Source organism: Mustela nigripes, chromosome 6, assembly GCF_022355385.1.
Source record: "Mustela nigripes isolate SB6536 chromosome 6, MUSNIG.SB6536, whole genome shotgun sequence".
Taxonomy (NCBI): domain Eukaryota; kingdom Metazoa; phylum Chordata; class Mammalia; order Carnivora; family Mustelidae; genus Mustela; species Mustela nigripes.
The window spans coordinates 23,895,639-23,908,327 of NC_081562.1; the positions used below are offsets into that span (position 1 = coordinate 23,895,639).

A 12,689-nucleotide genomic window follows, 5' to 3' on the forward strand; every position below is an offset into this window, starting at 1 on the left:
TAGTCTCTCATGGTTCACCTCCCCTTCCAATTTCCCCCAACTCCCCTCTCCTCTCTAACTCCCCATGTCCTCCATGCTATTTGTTATACTCCACAAATAAGTGAAACCATATGATAATTGACTCTCTCTGCTTTTAAAACTGTTCCCGATTACCAGAGAAGATTCTACTACAGAAAAATATGCTTCAAAACACATGGGACTCAGAGTGCCTGGGTGGTGCAGTTGGTTAGGTGTCCAACTCTTGGTTTAGCTCAGGTCATGATCTTCGGGTGGTGAAATCGAGCCCTGTCTCGGGCTTCTTGCTCAGTGCAAAATCTGAGATTCTCTCTCTCTGGTTTTCTTCCCCTCTGTCCCTCCTGCTCATGTTGTCTCTCTCTCTCTCAAATAAATAATCTTTGGGAAAAAAAAAGAAAACCCCATAGAACTCAACAAATGTCTTCCACTTTGGTGACTCTCCCAGACTAAAGATGTAGAGAGGAAAATGTCACTGCTATCATTTTAGTCTCAAGATCATCACAGATTCTAAGAACATCTCCTTTTTTTCTTGTTTATTCAGTGGCGAATAAACTGAGGGTATGATTATAATAAGTAATATCTACTTTCCAACAGCATTTTTTGCAATGTCATATGCAAAATAAGACACAGTTTTTGCTATAAAATATTAAAATCTACTGATCTCATTCCTTCTTTAAATGAATGTGGTTGATTTGTAAATTCAGTCTTGGAGCATCTGAACCTACTTTGATGCAACCAGGTCCCTGAATCAGGAGTTTTCAGGAAACATAAATGTATAGGATGCAATTGGCAATTTGATAAATTATTCAGTTTTTTAAAACTAGCTCAGAAAATAAAGCATGGTTGCTATTAAAAAAAAAAAAGTCTATCCAGAGAGATAATAATAGTGATAATAATACCTCAAATCTGAAAAGGACCTTCTTTAATGGAATGTAATGTATTTTCAAAATTAACTTGCTCTTATTCAATCCAAGATTATAGCATGGTAGCTTGGACGCAATTCTCTTGGTGAACTTTTGACATCCAAGGTATCTTAAGGCTTGATGATGAAGGGGAAAATGTAAGTGGTCAGTAAGAAATGCCTGTTGTTTCTGTACAGCTTTGTGCCTCCCACTATTTCTGAGCTTATTCAAGATATAAGACTGTCAGTGAGAGTCTTCAAAATAAAATAAAAAGAGAAATAAAGCACAGACCTTTCAAGTTGTCTACTGATAAAAGAAAAAATATGTCATGACTGAAGGGTAACATTAAAGATGAAAACTTTACAAAAATGTCTAGAGACTATCATCATAAAAGGATATTATAAGCCAGAATCCTCATTTATTAGTACTATGATACTAAAAGCATAACCAAAATAGACAATAAACAAGACTATCATGTTTAAATAACCATTTAAAAGTGCTAAATTAAGCTTAATTCTATGTCATGTGGTCCACCAAAAATTCAGGTAAATAACCGATTCCAAAACTAATTTCTTATATTTTTTTCATATCTAAGTGCCTTTCAGAGGTTCTGACAACTATTTTAGCAAGAATTCATATTTAATGACTAAGCAGAAAAAAAAATAACTAAGGAGAGAAAAATAATAAGCAAATATTTTACTATTTCAGTATATTCAGCATTTACTAACATGATGATCTAATAAGGGTAAGTTGTAACAAAAGTTAATATCAAAAGAGGCATTTAATTTTCCATTATCTTTACAAAAACATAAAATCTATTTGCTAATGGAATTAAGTATATATGCTCATTGATGGACCATACACTGAATATTTTTTATATGTTTTATTTGTTCTTTGAAAGGAATGAAACAACAGACCTACCAGGAGAAGCTTGTTTGCCACAGTCCTAAAAACAACAAATCACTTTACACTAGTCAAATATTGGACCTTACAACAAGTCTAAGTATGAATCACCCAGTATTGTGCATAATTTTAATCATTTTTTTTCCAGGAATTTTTAATGTAATTTGTTTGGCATCTTTGTTTTTCCACCACAGAGCTTCAATAGACCTAACAATATGCAGACGCACACGTTGATGAGCCTGGCACCTAGCAATGATCTCTCTGGAAAGACGTCTATTTCTTTGTGGAGGAAAGGCAGGATTAAGTATCAAATTATGGAAAGAGTTTGATTGAAATAGCCTCCTGAGTGATTAAAAGCTCAAAAACGTTATTATAAAAATCAGCCAAGCTTGCAGTTTATTTTTTAAAAAAATCCAAAGGCTCTATGCTCGTTAGCTGTCTACCCCAGTGAAACGAACACATGATTAGGTGGCTTGCACCTGTCAGGCGAGCGAGAGTGATCTCCAGAGCTGATTATTCTGGGAGAGTGTTACACTAATTATATTTAAAAAAAAAAAAAAGGCAAACAGGGTACAATAATCTTTGGTAACGCTGCTGCCATTAGAAATGTCACATACATTTACAGTGTATTCAAGGCTCTCTGTTCGGAGCTTCATGCTTAGGAAATGGGCGATGGTAGGCTGCCCTTAATAGTACAATCCTCAGGCAGAGCTCCTTTCGGAATATTAAGAAATCACACCGATTGGTTTCCAGACTCATACAAAATAGTCACAAGAATCCATTCACAAAACTATAGTTCTCCACCTTCTCATTCTCTGTCCCTTATGCCAGAATGAATACCAGAGGCATCTGGGGCACATGACAGTAATCCTCAAAGGGAGTCACAGTTTCTAGAAGGGTAATTGGGGATCTGGTGTTAGATGGAAGTGATTTCATCCCAGCCCTGCTGCTTCCTTCCCAGCCGAGGGTCAGACATTGACAGAACGTCGCTGGCCTTTCAGCTCCTCTCACTCCTCTCCCCTGGAGAGCTACTTGACTGGGGAATTTGGGGGAAAAGAAATGTTGGATATACATAATTATGCTCTTTCTTCTTGGGAGAGAATGGTTTGTAGGGAGTGACTATTCTCTGTTCCTTCATGAGACAGATTTTTTTTTAATTTTTAAAAAGATTTTATTTATTTGTTAGAGAGATTGAGAGAGCACAAGCTGGGGGAGCAGTAGGCAGAGGGAGAAGCAGGGTCCCTGAACAAGGAGCCTGATGTTGGGACTGGATCCCAGGACCCTGCGATCGTGACCTGAGGCAAAGACGAACACTTAACTGACTGAGCCACACCAAGAGACAGATTTTAAAAAGGTCTGTGTCCACACATATTTTAAGGGGGCCTACAATGACCAAACCAACCAAACAAACAAACACAGCTGGTCTGTCTACTGTGCTATTTGTTTTTAGGAAGACCATTTCCAGTAAATAGAAACTATATCCTGCAATGTCAACACTGACTCATCAGGGTGGATTTTTTTTTTTAATCCCAAACTCTTAAACGTTTTTATTTCTTAAATGATCTATAATCTGGGCAGGAAATAGGGCATTGGGCATGTCAATCCTCCCATGTGGATCCTAATGCACTGCCTGGACAGCCACTCCATAACTCTCACTGAGAATCACTTCTTTAAATGAATACTTAAATGATCTCTTAGTATGTCTTCCCACTACTTTTTAAAATCACAATTTATTAATAGTAACCTCACTCTTTTGTTCAAGAATGTTTTTTAAAAAAATATATATTACCATCTAACCAAAAATCTAGCAGAACAAGATAAACAAAGATTCTCAATTTGGAAGAAGTCACATTTTCAGGTCACTTCTCTGGGCTTAGAAACAAGGACATGTCTGATATGGGCAAGTTTATAATCATAAAAATGAAAGTACTATATGGCGAAGTCCGAAGTCAAGAGAATTCAAATTTAATGACTGATATATATATATTTTTTGGTTTGGAAAAAATTCAATGCAAATGACTTGATTTATTCATTTTATAAATACAAATTAGAAATTTACAATACACGATATCCACTTGAGTTATCTCAAATGTGCTTCCTTCAGAAATATAGCAATGATTCTAAGAAGTTTTACAAACATATATGTTTGAGAACAGTACCTTTACTGGGTCATATAAGACTTTTTCCAAAAAAAGCGTATTTTCCAATCCTTGACATAGTTCTTTTGGAAATTCATCAATACAAGAGGAAGAATACAGCTGTAAAAATCTTTTAAGGAAAAAATGCATTTCTTTTTGGCGTAAAATCAGCCCAGAGTTGAAAAGGGACGTGAGAAGTGTATCATCTGGCAATGAAATTCCAGATCCTGGTTTTGGAGACGCTTAGGGAAGAAAAATATGTTAATTTAGAGTCACGTTAGACAAGAGAACAGTCTCAGTATTGTTGGTATTTGCTCATTAACTGCTCTCCCTATAAATCACACCACCTCAGCTAGTGGTTGCCAGTATAATTCCTCCGTTTTTAAGCTTATACACTAATGGCATTGGTTCTTGCCACAAGGAAATAAACAAAATTTCAGAAGCATTTGAGGATATTGCTTTAGGTTCTAAGTCTTGAAAATACAAAATATTCTACATAGTCATCTCATTTGGGACTTACCCCGACAAAGATCTTAAAGCAAAAACTTAGGTGCAGGTAATTTATTTGAAAAATGATCTCAGGAGCATAAGTGAGAGAACAAAGGAAGTGAGAGAAGAGCCAACAGAGAGTTAATGGATGGGCTGTAGTTCTGGACAAGAAGGGCTCAGTCCTGCTGAAGACCTTCTGAAAAATAACATGTAGAACTGTCTGGGATTGGGAAACTGGAATGTTTTCTACCAGTTTCCTACCTCGTTAGTATGTGTGGAATCCTTGGCATTTTGGACTGTCCTGACAGTGAGCTGAGCAAGTCTCCGTAGTTTTAGGAAGAGCCCAGGGCAGAAAAGCAGTAAAATGTGGGTGTGTGACAGGTACCAGCAGGTGAATTCAAAGGTGAGCTGAGTTGATATGGAGCAGACATTGCCAGACTGTGCTCTACTGGCTCATGTCCACATCCTCTGCTCAAACTTCTTATATTCTTGCCCTTCTCGTGATGTAACTTTTACACCTGACACCTCTCTGTGTGCTTTCTAACCCACTGCTAATTCCTGATAACTATGTGTAGTAACTCTGTGACTCAGCGTATTTGCCCTGCCAGCTTCTCCATCACTGGGCCCTGACACGGGTCAAACTGTCTTTTCCAACTATCTGCACTGATGAACAACATGAAATCACCAATTTCATGAGCACAGTGAGAAACACAAGAGGGACTGGCATGAAGCAGATTATCCCAGTTTTTCTGGATGTTCTTCAAACAGCATTGATCATACAACAACAACAACAACAACAAAAAAAATAAACAAAACAAAAATACTCAATAAAGTTACATATCTTATCTGAAGTCATGTATCCTTTCTCTTTTACATACTGGATACTGGAACATTCTCTCCTTAAAGTCAAAATTCCATACTGTTCATTTCATAAGCTGTCAATTGTGATCACTCTGATTCTTAACTGTTTTGAGCCATGGGCCCCTTTGGCAGTCTTGGGAAGCCTCTGGATACATCCTTACAATAACATTTTTAAATATGTGAAATAAAATATATAGAATGTCAGAGGAAGTTAGCTATGTTGAAATACTATTCTGATAAGAGTTCATTCCAAAAAGAGGTCAATAGCATTTTAAAATTCTATAAAAGAAAGATGACTTAACAAGAACTGGAAAATGTGTTTTTCTTAACCCATCAAAACCTACCTAGCAGTTTGCTCATGTTATTAATCCTTTGCAGATGAATATAATAGCGCAGTAGAAGATTCCATGTAATATCCACTTTATTCTGAGGATTTTTTCTAGCATCTGTATTATCACACACGCCATCACTTTGATAAGAGCATCTATAGGTAGTCGGGAAGACCACTTGGTAGTTATCTAAAAGTAAAAATAATAACAGTAAATGAAGAAAGTTTGTAAGGCAAATATTATGCTTTCCTTGAAAAATAACCATATGGAAAAAAAAAAAAAGCATAACCCATAAAGGAAAGACTGACACATAGGGCCACATTTGATTAAAAAACATTTTTATATCACAAAAGACACCGAACATAAAGTTAAAAGACAGGGACACCTGGGTGGCACAGTGGGTTAGGCCTCTGCCTTCGGTTCAGGTCATGGTCTCAGGGTCCTGGGATCGAGCCCCACGTCAGGCTCTCTGCTTGGTAGGGAGCCTGCTTCCACCTCTCTCGCTGCCTGCCTCTCTGCCTGCTGGTGATCTCTCTCTCAAACTAATGGATAAATAAAATCCTTAAAAAAAAAATAAAGTTAAAAGACAAACCACTGACAGGAGAAAAATATTTAGAATATTTAGAATACGTATGAATTGTTTTTCTCGAATATGTGTAATTCCTTGCACTAATCGATAAAGAAAAGTCAGAGTCCAAAAGAAAAGTGGACATAAAATTTCAACAGTCAACTCATAGAAAAGGAGACCCAAATAGCTAACGTTTTAGCATTGTTAAAAATCAGAAAAATGCAAATTAAAATGAAATGCATTTCCACCTCTCAGTAATTGACAGATACTAAAATCTGAAAATAACAAATAGTGATAACAATGTAAGGCAACTGGTATCTTCATATACTACTTGTAAGAGCAACTTCTTGGGAAAGCAGTTTGACAAGATCTTACGCAATTAGAAATGCAGATACTTTTTTTTTTAAATCAATTTATTTATTTTCAGAAAAAACAGTATTCATTATTTTTTCATCACACCCAGTGCTCCATGGAATCCGTGCCCTCTATAATACCCACCACCTGGTACCCCAACCTCCCACTCCCCCGCCACTTCAAACCCCTCAGTTTGCAGATACTTGTAAGTGGTATAAGTGCATGAGGATTCTTGTAGAAGACAGTCATGCCACCCTTGTTGTAATATCAGAAATATGGAAACTTGGAAAAATAAACAGAAGTCTATTCATTTGGTGGCATGCAAAATGAATTAATTAGATCTATAAGGCAGAAAGTATATAGTGTAGGGTCACAGTTCAAATGCCAGATGTACTTCTCCCAAGAGTGTGACCTTGAACCTCTCTGCTCCTCTCTGGGCTTTTGACTTCCTCAGTTTTAATTTTCTCATCTTAAAACGGGCATGGTAAGATCCTGAAAAGATTGTCACAACACACACACACACACACACACACATATTTATATATTTATAGCATATATATAGTAGTTTATTAGGATATTTATTGGTATTTATTAGGATAATGACTGCTTCCAGGAAGGAAAGGAAGAAAGATGAATAGAAACTTTTATGGTTAATGGTCTATGTATGTTTTCTTGAATAATAAGATGAATTCCCATGCTCTTACCAACCAGTTTAGCAAAGAGAATATTCCCAGTACTTTTTGGAATACTACGCAAACCTCTCCCTAATCCCATTTCCTTCCTCCTTTCCTTCCTCCTTTCCTTCCTTCCTTCCTTCCTTCTCTTTTTTTCTCCTATCTCACATACTTTTTTCTTTGTTTCTAACCTTTGGGTGCTGAGGTACATTTGCTAGTAATTTACTTTTAAAAAGTTCACCAAAAGAAGATCAGTCGAGCCGTTGCTCAACTCAGTCATGCTTGACTGATTGTTTAGCTAAATATATGATTTTGGTTGAAACTCATCTTTCCTTAAAACTTTAAAGGTGTTAGTCTACTGTTTTCTAGTATCCACCATTGCTGGGGAGAAGCCAGATGCTAGTCAAATACTCATTCCTGTGTTTGACCATCTTCTTTACTCTGTAATGTTTTTAATGAACTCTTCATTATTTGTGGTGATTGAAAATTTCATTTTGCATCTGGGCCTAGGTCTTTTTCATTCATGCTGCTTGTTATGTAGTAGGCCTTTTCAATGGGAACACACATCTCTCCTTGTGGTCTTGCAAAATATTCTTATATTTATTTCTCTAATGAGATAAATATAAGAACATACTGATTCTCTCTCTCTCTTTTGCTCTCTTTCTACCTTTCTCTCTTACACCATATACTTGGATACTTGGTTTAAAACAGATGTGACACAACAATACTGTGAAAAAGGTTGGTCTTTTTAATACATGGTTCTGGGTTAATTGTATATCATATGGAAAAATTAATCTTGACTTCAGCCTCACACCATATACAAGAATAGATTCTAGGTGACTTGGTGACTTGTAGATCTAATTGTGAAAAAAAAAAAAAAAGATGGTATACATAGGAGAGTATCTTTATGACTTTTGCATAGAAAAATATTTCTTTTTTTTGTTATTTAGTAACCATACAGTACATCATTAGTTTTTGATGTAGTGTTCCATGATTCATTGTTTGCATGTAACACCCAGTGCTCCACGCAATCCATGCCCTCCTTAATACCCATCACCAGGCTCACCCACCCCCTCACTTCCCCTCCTTTTTTAACACTCTCAGTTTGTTTCCCAGAGTCCATAGTCCCTCCTCTGATTCTCCCCTTTCATTTTCCCCTTCCTTTTCCTAATAACCTCTGTGCTGTTCCTTATGTTCCACAAATAAGTGAAACCATATGATGATTGACTTTCTCTGCTTGACTTATTTCACTTAGCATAATCTCCTCCAGTCCCATCCATGTTGATACAAAAGTTGGGTATTCATCCTTTCTGACGGAGGCATAATATTCCATTGTGTATATGGAGCACATCTTCTTTAATGTTGTCCAATTTATAAATCTTTTCTTTTGTGGCTTATGCTTTCTGTTTTCAGTTTTGAAAATCTCATAGAAAAAGAATTTCTAAAATTATGAACTTTGTATAGTGAAAAGGTACAACTAGCAAAATGTAAAGGCAAAGCACAGAGGGGATAAAAGATATTTGCAATACTTATACTCTACAAAATGGTTCTATCCAGAATACTGAAAGAATCTCTCCCTATTTCCAAGAAAAAGAGAGAAAACTCCCAAGAAAACTGGTCATGATTCTTGAATAAGGAGTTCCTAAAAAATACTAAAAAAAGCCAATATTGGGGCACCTGGGTGGCTCAGTCGGTTAAGTGGCCACCTGCACCTCAGGTCATGATCCCAGGGTCCTGGGATTGAGCCCAACAGGCACCCTGCTCAGTACAGAGCCTGCTTCTCCCTCTCCTTCTGCCTGCTGCTCTGTCTACTTGTGCTCTCTCTGTAGCTCTCTGTCAAGTAAATAAGTAAAAATCTTTAAATAAAAAAAGGCCAATACTATATATAATAGTGTCCTACCTTTTTAGTCCTCAAGGTAAAATTTAAATTCAAACCCCTTTGGAGAACTTCTTGATAGTACTAAGTTGAAAATATGACCTATGGCCCAGCAATTATACTCCTTGGTATATACATAAAAATGTTTATGTTTAAGGCGCTCCTGGGTGGCTCAGTGGGTTAAAGCCTCTGCCTTCAGCTCAGGTCATAATCCCAGGGTACTGGGATCGAGCCCCTCATCTGACTCTCTGCTCAGCAGGGAGCCTGCTCCCCACCCCCCGTCTGCCTCTACCTACTTGTGATCTCTGTCAAATAAATAAATAAAATCTTCTAAAAAATGTGTATGTTTGTGCACAAAAACTAATATACAAGTATATTCATAGAACCATCATTCCTGATAACCCCCAAATATTTATCAACAGTAGAATGGCTAGTAAGTTGTTATTATGTCCATCAAAGAGTGAACTACACAAACATAGTGTTGAACAAACAAAGACAGATACAAAAGAATATAGACTATAATTTCACTTATACAAAAATCAAAAGCTGGCAAAATATATGCGTTAGAAATCAGAAAGTAGGGATGTTAGGATGTGTTGACTAACTTTATTGTGGTAATTATTCTGCAATGTATACATGTATAAATCATTGCATTTTACACCTTAAACTTACAAAATGTTATACATCAATTATATTTCAATAAGGCTGGGGGAAAAGGGGGGTTGGTTGGCAGTGGAAGTGGGCATGATATAGACTTGTAGGGTACTGGATTTATTTTATTTTTTACCCATGATGGTTATATGGGCATTTCCTTTATGATATTGAATGAAACTATATTTTCACTATTTGTGTGATTTTTCCATATTTATGTTACAACATGATAAAATATTTTTTATTTTATTGTGTTGTCCATATAGAATTGGCAAAGTTGTCCATATAGAATTGGCATGTTGTCTTCTCCTGGAAATCATCCCAAAGCAACACAAAAAAACAAATAAAATGCAAATTATATTTTCAATAAACCAGGAATGAGCTAAAATCCCAAACCACAAGATGCACGGCATTGTGTCCAAAGTGGTTGTCCCCACGTAGAGGATACAAAGGAGGCAGAGTATACTATTCAGATGTAAATCTCAAAAAGAAAGGGCAATGGTGAGTTGCACATTTTTAAAACAGTTATGGTGGCAGTTCAGTTGAGGTATCTTAACACCATTTGCTCAGAGTTTAAAAAAAAAGAAATACATACACATTTTGAACATGTATGTGATGAGCTCTTTAAAGAAAAAGAAATTCTGTTACAGCTTTTCAAACTATAAATGAAAAAGTCAGTGAAGCATCATATAGAGTAGGTTATCATATTGTGTTGGCTGGAGAAATGCACACAAAAGCCTAGAAACTAATAAGTTAACATTGCTGAATACATATCCTGAAGACTAAGACCTCAGTGTCCTGTTTGCAATAACTTGCACTGGTTGAAAAATCAGTAAACAAAATTGTAGCATTTTCCAATAATAAAATAACTTGTTGAATTCGAGATGTAGCTGCAAACATGAAGCCTCAGTAACACATCCGCAGAGTTGCACTTTTGCCTTACAAATGCTCATATCTGTGGACATTGTTGGTCATGCAGTTTTGCTTGGATTTGTCTAATAATACCAGCACCAACTACTGAAAGATCTCCTTGTTTGTGAATGATGAGCAAGAATACAAGTGAAATATGCAAAATGTTGAATAATCTTTCTGAATTCAGTGGTTTATCCTGGAATTAGTGTGTTGACATGTACATTGATGGTGCAAAGGGAATGATAAGTAAAACTGTGGTGCCTTCCCCTAGGAAGGCAGTGACATCAAACTGTACTAGTACTTCTTGCATTCTTCACTGCAATGCACTCATAGTAAAATGAATAAATTAAAAAATATAAATAAATAAAAATGACAGTTTCACTTAAGAATGTCCCTGAAAAGCAGAAAAATTAAAGCTATTAACTACTGACCCTCAAGTACACATCTTTTTTCGTAATTTGTGTGATGAAATGGGAAGAACACATAAAATGTTTTCGCTCAGCCATCAAAAAGAAAGGGCAAGAATATAATCTTGCCATTTGCAGCAACCTGGGTGGAACTAGAGTACATTATGTTAAGTGGAATAAGTCAGTCAGAGAAAGTAAATCATACCATATGATAAATATCATATGATTTCATTCATATGTAGAATTCAAGAAAGAAGGAAAAATAAAATAAGATAAAAACAGAGAGGGAGGCAAACCAAAAGAAACTCTTAACTATAGAGAACAAACTGAGGGTTGCTGGAGGGGAGGTAGAGGAAAGAGGAGGGATGGGTTAAATGGGTGATGGGCATTGAGGAGGGCACCTGGGTGTTTATGTAAGTGATGAATCACTACATTCTACTCATGAAACAAATACTACTACAGGTTAACTGACTTGAATTTAAATTAAAAAAATATTTCTGCTGCATACTGAAATACACAATGGCTGTCTTAAGGAAAAGCACTTCTGTAATTAAACTGCAAATGGAATGCACTGATCACCCCCCCACCATGGAACACCATTTTTACATAAAAGAACTACTGAGAAGACAGACTAAGTGTTGTCCATACTTAGTTGTGCGGCAAACACCTTCCATAAAGTAGTGGACCTTCAAGGAAAATAACTGACGATATTTACTGCCAATGATAAAATTCAAATTTTTAAGAAAAAATTTAGAATTTTTAGAAAATTTGTATATGCCACCATGGGCTTCTCAATACTTTCTGATAAGAAGAATGGTGGTGGTATTTTAAAATTTTTGTTTTTTAAAAATTGTCCAGTGAATTATACAAACATCTGTAAGTCCTGCAAAACCCAGAGAGTCACGATTTTCCAAATATCTGATGCATGATATTACAAAATCATGTATGAGTAAAAGATCCACTCAGACTGAAAGGCTGACGTATTATAATGTAACAGTACAAAAAGTTCAATGATACTGTTTCATAGTATACACTGGAACTAAGGAACTACCATATACCTGGTGTTGGTTTGGTACCAAAGAATACTCACAATCTTCTGAAAAGGCTCTTTAAACAGTCCTCCACTTTCTATCTACCTATCTGTGTGAAGCTGGATTTTCTTCACATATTTTGAATAAAACATCATGTTGTCGCAGGCTGACTACAGAAGTCGGTGTGAGCGTCCAGCTCTATTATTAAACCAGACATTAAAGAGATTTTTAGTGTCACTCATGCTAACTTCTAATGGATTTATTACTGTTCTTTCAAAATTAGTTAATAAACTTTAATTTTAATTTCTCATGTAACTTTGTTTCTTCTATAATAATAGATTTGCCTAATTTTTTATATAATGTATTTTGAAGTAAATTTGGGTAAATTATATTTTTCTCCAAAATTATACATTTCACAAAGTTTTAAAAATTTATTTGCTTTAAGTTAAACAGAAAGAAAACTCAATTTCTCAATATCAGTGACTTCCTTCCTCTTATCATTCATTCTTTTTTACTGTAATTAATTTTCCTAAATAAGTTGGCTAATAGTTTATTTTTCCCCTGAAATTATCTCATTTT

At 35.8% G+C, this 12,689-nt stretch overlaps 1 protein-coding gene across 1 annotated transcript in view; it reads right to left on the minus strand.

Moving 5' to 3' along the window:
- The window catches only part of CFAP54 (cilia and flagella associated protein 54), a 302,579-nt gene that overhangs the window by 48,674 nt on the left and 241,216 nt on the right, over positions 1–12,689 (minus strand). The window contains exons 62-63 of the mRNA XM_059402309.1: positions 5,653–5,826; positions 3,980–4,200 (exon numbers count right to left, since the gene is read on the minus strand). Coding sequence (XP_059258292.1) covers positions 3,980–4,200; positions 5,653–5,826 — 395 coding nt within the window. The remainder of the gene's footprint in view (positions 1–3,979; positions 4,201–5,652; positions 5,827–12,689) is intronic.